This window comes from Ursus americanus, chromosome 16, assembly GCF_024610735.1.
Source record: "Ursus americanus isolate L20-20 chromosome 16, mUrsAme1.1.p, whole genome shotgun sequence".
NCBI classification, from domain to species: domain Eukaryota; kingdom Metazoa; phylum Chordata; class Mammalia; order Carnivora; family Ursidae; genus Ursus; species Ursus americanus.
Window position 1 is genome coordinate 7,269,643 of NC_142142.1, and position 16,176 is coordinate 7,285,818.

Below are 16,176 nucleotides of genomic sequence, written 5' to 3' on the forward strand. Positions count from 1 at the left end.
TCAGGATCCCCTCTTGATCCCCAAATCTTCCTCCTGGGGCAGGTCCCCAGCTGCCTCTGATTCTTGCTCCCTGTGTACTAACACGTGAGCTGGGGAGGAAGGGCCAGGCTCCCCAGAAGCTGGAGTCCTAGCCCCTCCAGCATCCTGAAGCCCAGTTTCTGAACGTACCTGGGTCCCCACAATCCCTGACACTGTCAGCTCAGGGGTTTCAGGGATGGGAGGGCCCACAGTCTGGAAGCTGTTACGCACTCGGGTGATGTAGCGACTGAGGATGCTGGCACCTTCGGGTGGTCGGGGTGTCCCTCCCTCTGCCAGAGTCCGCTGCACACCAGCCACCTCACTTTGCAGACGAGACACAGTCTTGGTCAGCTCCGTCAGTCTGTTGCCCAGGTCTGGGGCATGGGGGAAGGTGTTGATGGGGAGGTCTCTCAGAAGATGAGCCTGCCCCGAACCACTTTTCCCCTCACAACAGAACCCCAGGGACATTGTGCCTCTGGGTCCTGAGGGAGTAGAACTGGAGAAAGTGAGAGACTGACTCGTGGGCTGGGGGCAGATGAATCTGAGTGGGACTGAGGTGGTCATGAGTTTGGAAGATACAAAGAAGGAACGTCTTGTGGGCCAGAGAAGGGATCGGGAGTCACAGGGACGGGGAAGCTTTTAATGGATAGAGATTTGTGTCTCTGCCCTTGTCAGGGCCCAGTCTGAGTTACACCTTTGCTTTCTCCAATTTCTGGTCCTCTATCCTTCTACCTTCCTGTGAGCCTCTCAAAATAATAGGTTCTCTATCTCCCCTGGGCTCCCGTTGCAATTTGGTTCTCTCCTAACTAAGCCCTATCTGCCTACAAAGATGGTTTCTCTGTCTCACCAGACCGAAAGCTTCCCCTGTGTCTCTGCTCTACACATTCCCCCCTCCCTCCAAGATGAGGCTGGAACAAAGGGGGTGTGGCCATGAATGTTGATTGAATGAGTGAATTAGTGACTGAATGAACGAAAAATGAGTTAAGTGACTGAGCCAATGGGTAAGAGAGTGAATGAGTCAATGAACACAGGAACGAAGGATTGAATGAAATGAGTGGAGTAGATATCTGAATGGCTCAGAGAATCATTGAGTAGGAGAGCCACACTGCAGGGTGTGCAATGCGATTCCTGCAATGCAATGGGGAAGGCTTGGGGGGGAGCCACTAACCTTTCCGACGGGTCTCCTCAAACTCCCGCTGGGCTGTCTCTATGTAGCGCCGTACCAGGGCCTTGATGACTCGGAGGCGGTAGGATACATGCTGTCCCTCCCCAGGCCCTGCTCCTGCCCCGGGATTGGCCTGGGATGGGAAGACCAGAGGGTGAGAGAGACTCTACGCCCGCAACCATTCTGTAATCATTGTGTCCTCCCCCAGATGATCAAGGATGGAGGCCAAGTCTGCAGACATTTCTGTCCCTGAAGGCCATATAGCTAGACCCTGGTGCAGTCCTGGGAGGCAGAAGGAGGCAGAAGCTGAGCAAGGGTGAGTGTAAGAGCTGGGGTGGGCGGGTGAGAGGTGGGGGGGGGGCACAGAGGGGGGTGGAGGGCAGAGACAAAAATGTTGAGTTGGGTTCTTTCTCCTGCCACACCAACCCTGCCTTGGCTTCCTTGAGTTAGTCCAGGTTAGCCCTGCTGTTCAAATGCTGCAGTTGTGGGGAGGTGTCTGCATGGAAATCATCATGCAAATTGGAGTGATTGGTTTGGGGTCCAGGTGTAGGCCCCACAACAGTACCAAGAGGGCAGGCAGGACATGTGGGTGGGCAGACAGTGGACAGACAACAGAGGTATAACAGGCAGAGCGCTAGACTGGGAAGATAGAGGCCCAAATCCCAGCTCAGTCACTTAGCAGCTCTGCGCCTCAGGCAAGTTACTCGATTTCTTCAGGCCTGAGGGTCTCCGAATTTAAGACAGAAATGGTAGTAATGCCTACTTCCCTGGGAGGGAGTAAGGGCTCTCTAATTGCTTAGGAAACAGGTATTTTTATCTAGTTTTATTGTCTCTCTAAATATTTTATAGTTAACATATTTACTCATTAAAAAAACAAAGCATGTTATTAAATATTCTCAGGGGAAAGATGGGATCGACCAAGCTGGGGCAGGCAGAAGTGTGAGAGAGAATGATAGGCCTTTTACAGCTACAGTGTATATAAAGCATTTTCCTTGTATAAAATAAGGAATAGGAACTTAGGGAGGCCATTTCCTGAGGATGCAGGACAGGTGGGAAGGGACATCCGACTGATCACCAGAGAAGAGGCTAGTGAGGTGGGGGCAGCTGGGAGAAGGGTGGGACTCCAGTGGGGGGAGTCCAGCCGACTAGCGTGGGGAGATCCGGTGGGACACAGTGGCTCCGTCCGTCGAGGACAGGGCATAGGCTCAGCGAATCGGCTACAACCTCAGGTGAAAAAGTGCAGTCATCCTTGCGGGGAGCAGCCCTGGCAGACGGTCTGCATGTAGGCACCCGGCAGCCTGGACAGGAACAGGAAGTGACCAGGGCAGAAGGGTGATAATTCCAGGATTTGGAGTCAGAGATCCATCAGGGTGAAGGCGGTGTCCACACGGGATCGTCCGGAGCCAGGGAGTGGTGGGAACTGGGAATCCTGGGCACTTCGTTTCTTGTAAGCGTCCCGTTCTCCCCATGCTGAGCGCATGCAGTTTGCTGTGCCGAGAACTCCCCTCCCCACTATCTGCCCACCCACCTCCTGTTTACCCCTCCAGGCTTCTGTCCTGCTCTCACGGGCTTCCTGAGTCTGGCTCTGGGGCCTGTCCTCTGTGCTCCAGGAGCGCCCCGGGCTTCTGTCATGGGCTCGTTGTCCTGTGCAATTACTCTTTCCTTCTGCAGCGCTAGGCTGGCAGCACCGGGAGGGACCGCCGTTATGCAGATCTTTATTTCCAGCACAGGTGTTGGTAAGTGTTCGTGGAACAAACTGTGGACCAATCAGGGGATCCGGGGACCTCAGAACTCCCGAGGTGGCCTGTGGCCCCCACAGAGCTGGCCCAGAGTCCCTGGCTTAGAGAGATCCTCAAGTAACACGTTTTAAAGGGAACAGATAGGACCTCCTACAGACTTGGCCTTAACGCTGGTCTGAAATAGGATGGGGCTCCCACGCCAAGCCTGGGTCAGGGAACAGATAACGAGAGGTAAGGGAGCCCCCTGGAGGCTCGGCTTTCTCTCTCAGGCCTCCATCGGCCATTTAATTTCCCAGTTTGTGGGGCATTTTCCCTTGGTTTCTTGAGGGTTTTTTTGTTTTGTTTTGTTTTTAAACATTCAACCGTGTCTTGGCTCAGTTTAGGGCAAAGACGTTTGTCTGAAGTCTGGACCTTTATTTTTTTTTCTTTTTGATGGCAAAAAGATTGTGTAATCAGTGTGATAAAAATTTAATACTGAAAAGGATTGCTCTAGGGCGTACGGGTTTCCTAATCCTTCTGTGGTTCAGCAAGGGCTCAAGCGGCTGCTTCAAGCTGCAGGACAGGTCTGAGCCAAATAGGGTGCCTGTGGCTTGGGGGCAGGGTGGTAGGGACTTCTGTTTAAGTCGGGTGACCCATGGTTGGAAATCTAGGAAACGGCCAGATCCAGGAACAGGGACAGGCAGCCAGGTGCGAGAGGAGGATGTAGGAAATGGCTTTGTGGGGAATGTACCAGAAAGACAGACAAGGGATGTGCAGACAAACAGGCGGTGTAGACAATACAGTTGGAGGCCTGGCGTGACCAAGACCGATGACAAGCAGAGGAGGTACTCACATAGGTGGGGATTGGCGGATAGTCCGGCTTCTTGGTTCGGCGGCAGGAGCAGCAACAGCAGACGAAGCGGAAAATTTTCCTGAGAGATTCGGAGGGGGGTTAGTCAGCGGACAGGTCTAGGGAGCTGGGCGGGGGGTGCTGGGTGCTTGGGAGGAGGCGAGTGAGAGCTCTGAGGGCATCACCTGAGAAGGTAGAAGAGGCCCTTGGGGGAGGGCAGGATGTTGAAGGGCACAGGCAGCGTCAGGCCCTCCCGGAAGTAGGACAGGTAGAGCTTGGAGCGAGCGAACTTCCACTCCACATCCGCGTCGTCCTGGGGCCAGGAGGCAGGGGCTCTGCAAGGGCCACTTTGGAACCCAGCCCTCCCGCTCACCCCGTCTGCCTCACGCTCCCCCGGTCTCCACACCTCCTCTTCTGCAGTGTGCCCACCGCTGTCTTCTCCCCATTCCCATCTATCACCCACATTCCCCTGCCTGGCTCCCCCTTCTCTCTCTTCCTCCCCGTTGTCTTTCATCCTCTGACATCCAGTTCCTGCCCAGGCTGCTCTCCAGCCACAAACGCTAGCCCATCCATCTTCCCTCTCCCTTCTCATGTTCCCATCTACTTTTCCACAACGCACCCCTCCTCCCAACCATGAAAGGGAAAGAGCACCAGACTTGGGTCTGGAGAAAAGAATAGCCATTACTAAGACCCTCATTTCAGAGATGAAGAAAATGAGGCCTGGAAAGGAACCCTTGCCCCAAACCACAAAACAAGACAAGAGTGGAGGCAGAGCAGAACCCGAGTGTTTGCACTCCTTGCAATCCTTTCCTCTCCATCGCTGGGTCCCTTCTCCCTGGCCTCAGCTGGCCTCAGCTCACCTCAATCTTCTGGAAGGAGTTGGTAATCATGGCAATGAGCATGTTGAGCAGCACAATGACCATGACGATGGTAAAGATGCCGTAGAGGGCCCGGCCCACGAATTCAGGCACCAGAAACTGAGGCATGTCTACGACGCTGTGCTCCTCCATGCCAAACATGGTCCAGAACAGAAACTGGAATGTCTCGTTGAAACTGGCGCGGAGGGCCGAGCAAAGGACAGGATGTGAGGGGTGGGAGGAGAGCCTGAGGGCCACGCAGACACACTCCTCCTCACCCTCCAGGACGCAGCCAAGGGCGTTCTGCTTCCACGAAGCCCTTTGGACCGCCCTGGCCTGTACTGACTCTTGTCATTTCTGAGTTCGCACTCTCATTCTTTCAGTAAACCACTATTTATTGAGCGTATAGTAGTGCCAAAGGTGCTAAGGATGCAGCCATGAGAGCGCGGGGGCATGAAGACCAGTTAAGAAACTTGTGGTGGTGGGGGCACCCGGGTGGCTCAGTCGGTTGGGCGTCTGACTCGATTTCAGCTTAGGTCATGATCTCGGAGTTGTGGGATTGAGCTCCATGTGGGGCTCCACGCTAAGCGTGGAGCCTGCTTGGGATTCTCTCTCCCCCCCTTTGCCTGCAAGCCCTCCCCCCAGGCTTGTGCATGCTGTCTCTCTCTCTCTTAAAAAAAAAAAAAGAAAGAAACAAAGAAACTTGTCATGCTCTAGGTGAGAGAGGATGGTGATTTGGACCATAGCAGTAGCAACTCCAGTGCCACCTCTTCCAGGAAGCCCTTCTGAACTCCCTTTTCTACTCCCAGTCGAATGTGCATGTCTGGTAGTCACTCACAGACCTAACTACATTCTCCCTCCTTCCGCATTTATTTGTGAATCCGTCTTACTCCCTCCATCTCAGCACCAGTTCAGGCCTCGATTACTGCAACCGCCTCTGCGGCTGGTCTCTGACTTCAGTCTCTTGTCTCTTATTCCAACCTCCACAAGGCATCCAACGTATTCTTTCTAATTGCTGATTGGAGGTATCATACTTCTGCTTGTCAAACTTTAAACGCTCCTAATTGCTCTCAGTCCAGATGCCTACCATGCAACCTCCGTGAGATGGTTAGCAGAAATGTCTCTGACTTAATTAGGTGTCACCATGAATGAACAGCACGGGAGGGCTCATGTTGCCTGTGCCACTGGGGAGTGACTGGTAGCACCCAGACCCACGAAGCAGGCTGGCATGAATGGTTGCTGCATCTGGTGCTAAGATTCATGGTTTAAACTGTGTAAGCTCAGTTTCTTTAAGCTAGCATCCTGAAGGTGGGATGTGAACAAAGGTTCATAGTAAGAGGATTGGTCTGAATAAAGCCTCCATTTACGCTGGAACCATTGACAAAGCCTTGACAGATAGATAGCCCCAGTGTGGCTCCTTCAGCACCATCAATAAAACCATCACATAGTTGCACTCATGAAGAATCTATAATGGAATCATTGCTTGAAAGTCCACTGGGAACAACCTGGCCTGCTTGAGAAAGCCTAAGCCTCTCAGGAGGACATTCATGAGCTCCATGACCTGGCTCCTCAAGCGTCTCCAGCTTCCTCTCTCAGAATTGCCTCCACATGCCAACCATGGAAGACACCTTGGGATTCTCCAGCCATATGCCCCTGCTTTGGTGCATGTTTCCTTTCTGTCCCAGATGCCCTACACCTTCTCTGAAGCCCATAAGCTTTAGAGGTGGGGTCCAGATGCTCCCTTCTCTATGAAATCTTTCCTGATTACCTAAGGCGGAGGAAGGGGCTTTCCCCTCTGGGTATTCCCAACATAAGCCCTCCTTCCTCACAGCTCTTGGCACCCAGATTGAGCTTATTTGTGCACACCGGCTATCTTCTTCGTGAGACTGGGTCCGCCTCACTTCCTCTGTCTCTGCTTCCAGTGCCGGGGACAGGACTTACTACAAAGAAGGTGTCAGTAAATAGGTGTGAACTCAACAATAACAAAAAGCCCCTCACAACTGAATGACAAGGTGAATGGATATAAAAGGTGGGCAAATGAACAAATGGGCAACGAATGGGTGAATAAACAAACACAAGAATTATTGGCCATATTTGGGGAGAACTGAGCATCAAGAAGAATAATGAACTGTAATGGATTCTTGTATTTTAAAAAAAAGTCTTTGCATCTTTAGTGATTTTCAGAAAAGAAGAGAGCACTTCTTTATAAAAGGACGTCACACATAAATGAAGAAAGAACGGCAGTAGAAGATCACCATCTTGAAGCCGCCATGGCGGTGACTGATTCATCTACGGTGCTAAAGCCACCCAGTCAGAGTCGCAAGGGAACAGGTTAGTCACACAGTCTCCACATATCTTTCCATTGGTAAAAGAGCATCCTTGGTAACTTCACAGTGAGGAGGTTTGCTAGACCAGGAGGCGGGCCAGTGGGCTACACTGACGTCTTCTGTCTCCTGACGTGACGCAATAGAAAACCCACATCATCAACTCGGTTGTGTTCGGCCAGAATTGCTTAACTTGAATCTTACCCCGAGGAACTAGTGGTTCCTTGCTGTGAAATGAACTTTCACAACAAAGTTCATTTGTTGTGAAAGAGGTAGGAAAGGTAGAGGGTAGGTTGCAGATCAAAGAAGACTAAAGAGGGAATGGCAACAAAATGTAACACATGACCCCAGATTGGATTTCAGATCTTTAAAAAGCTAGAAAGACTTTTTCCTGGGGGAGGGAGCAACTGGGGAAATTTGAATAAGAACTGTACAGTAAATAATAATTTGGGACATCAAAGTATTTGTTTATTTAAATTTTTTTAAAGTATACTCTATGCCCAGTGTGAGGTTTGAACTCATGACCCTGGGAGCAAGAGTCCCATGCTCTCCTGACCGAGCCAGCCAGGTGCCCCTTGATATTAAATTTTTTTAAGTGTGGGGGCATCTGGCTAGTTCAGTGGGTGGAGCATGGGACTCTTGTCCCAGGGTCATGAGTTTAAGCCCCACATGGGTGTAGAGCCTACCTAAAAAAAAGAAAGGAAAAAAGAAAAAGAAAAGAAAAAATAAATTTAAAAATTTAAGATTTTATTTATTCGAGAGAGAGAGCGAGCGAGCTCACAAGCAGGGGAAGGGCAGAGGGAGAGGGAGAAGCAGGCCCCCCCCACTCAGCAGGGAGCCAGACGTGGAGCTTGATCCCAGGACCCTGAGATCATGACCTGAGCAGAAGGCAGATGCTTAACTGACTGAGCCACCCAGGCGCCCCAAAATAAATAAATGTTTTGAGTATGATAATGGTTTTATGGTTATGCTCTTAGGAAGTCTCCTGAAATAGTTAAGGATGAAATGTCGTGATGTTTGCAACTTACTTTTGAATGTTTCAAGGAAAAGAAAAAAGAAAAAGGAGAGCGACAGAGGGAGGAAAGTGTGGCAAAACATCATCAATTGGTGGGGCTAGGTGAAGGGTATATGGGTGTCCACCGTGCTTTTAACTGTTTCATGGGATTGACATTTTTCAAAAGATTAAGTTTGGGAAGAAAGGGAGTGAGCAAATGAACGAGTTAACAAACGGATGAGTGGGGATCAATGAGAGAGTGAATTAATTATTGCCCCATCAAGCGACGAATTATGAGCGAATGGGTGAGGAAGGAGGGGAAGGCAGAGGTGATCACTAAGCTCCAGGCTACTGCGTCCCAGACCCCTAGCGGCCCATCCTGCCTCTGCCCAGCATACTTGCCCAGCCGCTCGGTCTCCTGGTAGGGCACGTAGATGTTGTTGAGGCCGCAGAGGAAGGCGGTCAGGATGATCATGAGGATGAACATGAACCTGGCCGCAGAGGGGATGGGGAGGGGTCTGAGAAAGCCTCCACCTTGGGAGAAGTCCTCCCAGACTCAGTGTCTCTTGGCAAGTATTCAATTTGGTGACTATTAAGAATAGAGAATGTAGGGATGGGGAAGGAGAAGTCATTTAAAAGGGTGCCGGGGGGCACCTGGCTGGTTCAGTTGGTTCAGTATCCAGCTCTTGATTTCAGCTCAGGTCATGATCGGAGGGTTCTGGGATCAAGCCCCTTGTTGGGCTCTATGCTCACAGGGGAGTCTGCCTAAGGATTCTCTCCCCTCGTCTCTGCTGAGATGCGGTTCAAGGATGAGTGAGTCAGAGTCCTACTGGACAGGATTCAGCAGCAGCAGAGTTAGGGCCACACGTGAGCGGGGGTTAGGCTACAACAGGGGCGGGGGCCGGGGGTGGGTGGCAGAGGGCTGGGGGATTCTACAAGGAGATCTAGTGGGGTCTATGACAGGGGAGGATGCTCTGAGCAGGGAGAATACGCACCGGATCATGTCGTCAATCATCTTGCCAATGGAGATCTGCAGAGTGCCCAGCGACTCATGGGCCGGCAGAATGTAGGCCAGGCGGGTGAAGCTGAGCATGCTGGTGACAGCAAACAGCACTTCCGCCAAGAACTGGGGGTCCTCGGTGTGCCACTCACTTCGCTCTGTGCGGGGTGGAATGGGGGATGAGGCTGAGAGCCAGGGGAGAGAAGGGACTGGGGGATTCAAGCTGGGGGAGGGCACTCACCAGCCGTGGTGAAATAGTGGCAGGCAGCCCCACTGGGGGCATCCCGGCAGTGCACGTGGGCCAGCCCGGCCAGAAGGAGGCGCAGCGCGAAGGCCGCCAGGTACAGGGACAGGATGACCATGTCCAGGAAGTTCCACCAGTCCAGGAGGTAACTGCGCAGGCCCTCGATCCACACCTCCTTGCACTCAAACCACAGGAAGCCTGAAGGAGGTGGTAGGGGGAGAGCTAGGTTAGGGTGGGGGGCACCTACCCATGCAGGGTGGAAAGCTAAAATATCACGGGGACAGAGTTGATAAAGCATAAAGATGCAATCTACGTAAGAACAAGGTGGTCTTCCGTGAAAATAAAAAAGACTCCTGGGGCGCCTGGGTGGCTCAGTGGGTCGAGACACGGACTTTTGATTTCAGCCCAGGTCATAATCTCAGGGTCGATCGAGCCCCATGACCGGCTCTGTGCTGGGCGTGAAGACTGCTTAAATGTCTCTCTCTCCCTCTCCCTCTGCCCTCCCCCACCTGGCTCGTGTGCTCTCTCTCAAAAAAATAACCGACCAACCAAACAAATAAATAAAACAAAAGCCTCCTGGCGGAGGCAGACTCGTCCGGGGTGTGTCCTGCCCTGAGGATCCCAGGCATCTGATCTGCATAAACTAACACCCGGGGGAGGCTGGTACTGGGGGAGAGCGATTTAAATCTGTTTCTCCCTGCCTTCCACCGAATAAATTCTGGACAAATAGTTCGAGAATATTGATTTGAAGGGGCTCCAAATTATCTGCCTGCTCTGAGTGCCAGACCCGGGGATGGGTGTGGTCACAGGAGCTGGACCCCGTTAGCCAGGTAATCCTGCTGCATTGCACCCCTCTCCGTTCCCTGGATGCAAGTATGTGCTTTTTCCGTCTGCCTAGAAGGCCCTTCTACACCTGAAGCCAAGCTCACCTTCACGGCCCAGGTCAAATACTACCTCCTCTGCGAACACTTTCCTAAGTGGGTGGGGTGAGTTGCCCCCTGCATTGGGCTCTCACAGCTTCCTTCAGATCTCTGTGATGCCATCAACCACGGGGCACTGTGGGATATCTCTTCCTGGCTCTGTCTCCTCTACCTCCCCTGAACTTTGAACCTCTTAAGGTCAGGGACTGTGTCTGATTCATGTCCTTGTCCGCAGTGCCCAGCACAAGGCCTAGGACTCACTATTAAACCAACGCTCATTAAGCTCCTACCATGTGCCAGTGGGTCCCAGTGGTGAATAAGACAAATACAGTCCCTGGCCTCCCAGGATTCGAGCGAGGGAGACAGGCAAGTGGCCCACTGGTTACAATCTAGGGCGATAAATGCTCAGACTAAGGAGCAGGGGAATAGAGAGGCTGTTTCGGGGGTGGTTAGGAATGGATCCTCACCCTGATTTGGGGGCCCAGGGAACGCTTCTCAAAGAAAGTGACCTTTAAGCTGAGATTAGAAGGAGGGGGGGCAGCCAGGTGACTGGGCAGTGTGGGCAGGGGCCAGGGCTGGGAGACTATCTTGTGAGCCTGGGGTAGATGTTGCACGGGTGGATGGAACCATATTTAACTGATCGGGCTTCACTCACAGTAGGGTAGCAGCAAGCACTTAGCGCATGAAGAAATGCAGAGTTTTGTTTCTTAACACGTTTCTTCCCCTATGGGCAGGAACAGAACCGGCTTTATCTCCACTTAGCATAGGTCTGTTGTGTTTAGTAAATCATTGGGTAAGAAACTTTTCCTCTTGGACAGCTCTTGTTTTCTTCCCCAGAGTTTCTTGGCCAGATTTCCTTTCGGGCATCATGGACTGGCTTGGAACAGGGTGGAGCAGTGGACCCGGTCTACTGGTGGCTTGGGGGGTTTCCTAACTAAGCTAGAGCTGAATGAGGGGAGGACGGCTGAGGAAGTGGCCAACAGCCCAGCCCGCTGAGCTGACCAGCCAGAGGCTAGGTAGAGCTCTGGGGATTCTTGTAATTGCCTTTGCTGAATTATTTAAGAATACTTGATTCTTCGCTAGAAGAAAACTGATGGGACGGATGAAACTTACACACCGAGTATAGATAAGTTAGTTATTTGGGCGACATATTGAACAAATAAAATGAGTAGAGCATATGTGTGTGAACATACCCAGAAAGGGATGGGTAGACTCTATAAATATTTGCGATATACTGAACATACATGTGGCTGAGGAAGCCCTCAGGATTGCCCACTGGTTATACCCATTCTGGTCCTATGTGTCCTTTGCACAAGGATTGTAAAGGAAACTCAGAGCTGCCCATCAGGATGGTTAGCGAGCTTCAGCTGTGGCCAGACATACTTGCCCCCACGTCTCTCCCATAGATGAAGTGTTGGGGCCAGGCAGCTTCTGGGTGTTGTTGCCCCTGCTCAGACCTCAACTCTGCTCCCCCTGACCATGCCATCCTAAGCATACCATTTAGGGGTTCAATAAACTGTATGACTCAGCCATCTCAGTTTGGTCTGTGAGCCTTTCTGTTCCTTGACTTTTGGGACTAGATTGCCTGGTGGTGTGCTCGCAGGCTACCATGACACCAGAGAAATTTCCCACCTGACACTATGGACCCGTGTCTTGTTTGTGAGAGGACAGGAATGTCCAGAGTGGAGCAAGTATGGCGCCCCTGCTCAGGGAGTCTTATCACAGGGCTAGATCCCCTAACTAGGGGTGAATGGAAAAGGTCCCTTGGTGTGGTAGAGCCCAGAAGGGTTTGGTTATATGTTCAGGGCACATCTACAGGGAGAGGGTCCCCCCCAATTGGAGTACTTATTTGAAGAACAGTGAGGAGTCCCACCAGGGGGACCGCTACAAATAAAAGGCCCACACGTGTACCTGTGACCCAAACCATGTGTAGGGAAGTCTCCCAGACGCTCTGGCTGCGGCCGCGGAAGGTACTCAGCTGTGTCTCCATGGCCAGGGACTCGCCCAGCAGGAAGATGAGGAACCACAGATAGGAGGCGGAGTGCAGCAGGAACTTCAGCACTGGGATCTTCAGCAGGCGGCCCAGCTGGGGGGCAAGGAAGGAAAGCGTGGCTCTCGGAGGCCTGTCAATCTCCGCCCTTGCTGGGAGAACTTCCAGACTCCTCCTTTCACTCACGCACGTATGTATTCAGGCATTTATGGAGAATGTACTACATTTCATATCTACTTCCTTCACAACTGTATGAGTATTAATACTCTCTGTTTTTTCAGCTAAGAAACTGAGGATCATAGAGGTAAAGTAACTTCCCCTTGGAGGCCCCATAGGCTCCTCGAGTTCAGTCTCAACCAGGTTAAAAAGTAAACTCATCATCTTCTATCCCAAACTTGTTCCTTCTCCTCCTCTTGTGTCCCCATCTTAGACAAGGACCATCTCCCTAACTCCAGCACACCCCCACCCCATCCTCATGCCTCTCGTAGAGAGAACTTTCTCAAACACACAACTACTGGAGCACTCCCTTCAGTAACATCCTACAGTGGTTTCCATCTCTGCTTACAAGGCTCCGCTAGTTGTGGTCCTGCCCACGTCCCACCACTCGCTATTTCTGCTTATGCTTTAGCAACACAGACGTTCCTTCAGTTTCGCTGATCTTTCTGTTCTCCCTCCCCGGGCCTTCCAATATGCTGCTCCCACTCCCCGGACTCCGCTCTCCCTGTGCCTCCCCTGGCTAACACCACTCGCTCTTCATTAAATCCCCAGCGCCGGGCCTAAGGCCCAGCTCACAGCGGGGTTTCAAGGAGAGACTTGTTGAGATGAAGGAATAAAAACATCTGGGTCCCTAAAGTCTTCTTTGTAGGCTGGGGCGGGGCTCTCTTTAGGAGAGTGTAGGGCTGCATATAGAGATCAGGCTTTGGAGGCTGAGAGAGCTCTGTTGAAACCATGCTATTTCCTGTACCCCCTGGACAAAAAGAGCACTTCTGTTCTCTGTGCCTCTTCTGTGAATACGCGTCAGACCGACTTCCCAGGGCCACTTCAGGTGACTCAATGGGCATATTAGCAAAGGGCTCAATAAAGGGCAGTTATCATTAACTTTGTTCTTAGTACCCGGGACTTGGGCGCCAGCCAATAGCCAAGGCAGAGGAAGGGCATGGTGAGGAAGATGAGGAAGGCGACAAAGAGCTTCCAGATGGTGGTGCTTCCACGCCAGCCAGCCAGGTTCCCACACCAGATGGAGGACAGGACTTGCTGGCAGATGGGGTGCGCTACAAACTAAGCAGAGACGGCGCGTGAGCAGAGTAGGTGGTTACCAGGCCGGGAAGAGAGGCGGGGAGCCAGCTGGGGACATAGTCCTTCCTTCCCTGCCACAAAGATTGAGCCATATTTCTTTTCTTCTCAGGCCAGCCAACTCAGAAGACAGGCAACTCATTTGCTCTGTCATCTTGGGCAGACCCCAGACCCCACCTCTCTTTGGGCCTTGGTTTCCTAGTCTATGAAGGAGAAGCTGAACTCAAAGGTTTTTCTGGACTCTCCGGATCCCACATTCTTTTTTTTTTTTTTTTTTAGTAATGTCTGTACCCAACATGGGGCTCAAACTCACAACCCAGAAATCAAGAGTCCGATGCTATACTGACTAAGCCAGCCAGGCATCCCCGGATCCCACATTCTTGAATTTAAGGCAGTGATGGGTGGAAATAGGTACCTACGTCCCAGAACCCTCGGGGCTTCCTGTCTTGTTAGAGATGTGGGGCACCAGTCTTGAGGAGGGGGAGGGGAGGAACAGGGAAAGTAGGGTTTGGTGTCTTGGAGGGCAGGCCAGGGAAGCCATTATGAAGGAAGTTTTTTGGTTTAGCTCCTGGTGGGATAGGATATCTGAGGGTGGTGAGAGGGAGAATAAGGGGTGGGGAGACTAGAAAGGGAGCATGTCTTTAGCTTACAGGGTCAGGCATCTAACGAGGTGGGGAATAATGGAATCACTTGATATCTAAGCCCTCGGAGATCTAGTCTAATCTTGCTGAATAGAGAGAGAGACTGAAGTCTAACAAGAGAAGACTGGACCAAACTTACTCCATAGGCCAGAGGCAGAGCTGAGTAAAACCCAGATGTCTGGGCTGAAGGTAGGGTCCTGGTGGGTCATGGGACTTCTAAGGGTTGGGGAGAGGTTAGAGGCTTAGACTAAACATAAGAAGGGAGGTGAGGAGACCCACAGGGCCAAGGGCCTAGATAGAAGGGTGCTCAGGATGAGTGTAGGAAGGCAGGGAGAGGACTTAGTTGGGCTGCACCAGGGGATACCTAGCCGTGGCTGGGCAGGGATCGGGGCAGGGGCACAGGAGGTGGGTAGGGCCCAGCTGACCCGCTTCTGGTTGTAGTTGACGGCCAGTCGCAGCCTCGCCAGGTTGGGGATGCCCTCCTCAAAGGCCTGGCCCAGGCCCTCAGCCTCAGGTTCAGTCTCGTTGTCCTCGCCCTGGTCATTGAGCACCGCAGTGACCTCGCTTTGGTTCCGGCACATGCCCAGCAGTTCAAAGCTGTAGTCCTGGCTCAGCGACTCCAGGGCGATGTACTCGGGCTGCAGGGGAGCAGGTGCGTGTGGCCACCCTGCGGGCCCAGCCCCACTAAGTCAGCCCCACCCTCCCAACAGTGGGCCTGGGCCTGCTCTGTCCTGCTGCGGACCATCACTTCCCCACATGTGCTGTCACCCTGAGTCCTCTCTTCCTTTCTTCGCTGCCACCCCCGCTCTCCTCCTTGCTGTGAGGTGCCTCATGTGTCAGCTTTGTTCCTCTGGTGCTCCATCTGCCTCATCACTAGGTCATTACAGCCCAAACCCCTCTGCCACCTTTGCCCGTCCGTTGTACCGCCCCTTCTAGTCCCTGTTTCCTGTCCCACTTCTCGTCCTGCTCTGCATGCCTCTCATGTTCGTTTCATTAATTTTTTTGAGCACCTGCCTTACGTGAGAAGCCGGCAGTTCTAGCAGCAGACACGGGTAGGGCAGTTCTTGCCTCTACTTTACCCAGCCTCGCCTCGGTTTTACTCAGGGCCCCAATCCCAGACAGAATCCGGGCAAGAATTCCAGGTGGCTAGGCCTGAGCCCAGCACTGTCCCTCAGGTGGTGTCACAGGGGGTAAGGGGCTTCCCCTTGCCAGGCCTGGAGAGTGGGGATGACAGTCTGTGCTGCCTCCTTCTGTGGGCTGCCATGAGCATGGAGGAGAAGTCCTTTGGAAGGACCCCCCTTTCCTGCTACTTGTGAAGTGGGGGCTCTGAGTCTCGCACAACTCTGGTGAAGCGGCATGCTCTTTCCCCGGCTCACCTGGCATGGACCACACCCTGCCTCCTTCGGCCTGTTTCAATAGCCTTGTCTGTGTCCCCGCCTAATGGTGATCTTGAGCATGGGGACTAAGTCTGCCTAGCACAGAGGGGATGTCGGTGGATGAGTGAGGGACGGAACGGGGCTGGTGGTATTCAAGGTTCCTGACGAGTCCCTGGGACCCTGCCCCTCCTCGGCTCCCCTTCACACGTTCTCTGTCCTGCACAGGCCCCGGCACTCATTGCCATGTCTACTTTTTCTATCCAACAGCCTTTGCTTACACTGCACCCCTACTGCAAATATCCTCCCGACTCCTCTTCACTTGTATTAAACCGCCTGGCTGTGCGGCCAAGATTAATTCTGCTTCTTCCAAGGAGTCTGCCCGGAACACAACTGCTGTAGCCTCCTGACCTCACTTTTCTGGGTTTTAGAAGCCATGTAGCATTCTCCACAGAGGCACGAAGGGGAGCTGAGCGTCCTAGGCGTGTCCACCTCACTCTGCCCTTCCCTGCTTGGGATCACAAGCTTGGGCCCCTAACACACAGTGCTCGATGTGGGACCTCACAGGAGGTATTCAGAAAGGACAGGTTCCACTGAATGTCATCTCAGTCTCACTGCTTTTCTATCTGAGTTCTCCCTACTCCCTTAGACCCAGGGCATCCCTAGGTGCCATAAAACTAGGTGCCCCTAGAGTGATAGCTCTCTGCTATTAGAATGAGATCCCCCTTCAGGGTGGGATTCTGCCAGTCCCCATCAAAATGGAGAGTTACAGATCATGATCTCAGGGCC

The 16,176-nt window shown here is 52.6% G+C and overlaps 1 protein-coding gene across 1 annotated transcript in view; it reads right to left on the minus strand.

Annotated features, from left to right (window-relative positions):
- Positions 1 to 16,176, minus strand: part of LOC148108747 (short transient receptor potential channel 2) — an 18,829-nt gene continuing 2,653 nt past the window's right edge. Inside the window, exons 3-14 of the mRNA XM_087868108.1 lie at positions 14,440 to 14,652; positions 13,194 to 13,358; positions 12,002 to 12,176; positions 9,168 to 9,368; positions 8,922 to 9,084; positions 8,325 to 8,417; positions 4,612 to 4,804; positions 3,937 to 4,064; positions 3,755 to 3,833; positions 1,187 to 1,316; positions 193 to 392; positions 1 to 144 (exon numbers count right to left, since the gene is read on the minus strand). Coding sequence (XP_087724234.1) covers positions 1 to 144; positions 193 to 392; positions 1,187 to 1,316; positions 3,755 to 3,833; positions 3,937 to 4,064; positions 4,612 to 4,804; positions 8,325 to 8,417; positions 8,922 to 9,084; positions 9,168 to 9,368; positions 12,002 to 12,176; positions 13,194 to 13,358; positions 14,440 to 14,652 — 1,884 coding nt within the window. The remainder of the gene's footprint in view (positions 145 to 192; positions 393 to 1,186; positions 1,317 to 3,754; positions 3,834 to 3,936; positions 4,065 to 4,611; positions 4,805 to 8,324; positions 8,418 to 8,921; positions 9,085 to 9,167; positions 9,369 to 12,001; positions 12,177 to 13,193; positions 13,359 to 14,439; positions 14,653 to 16,176) is intronic.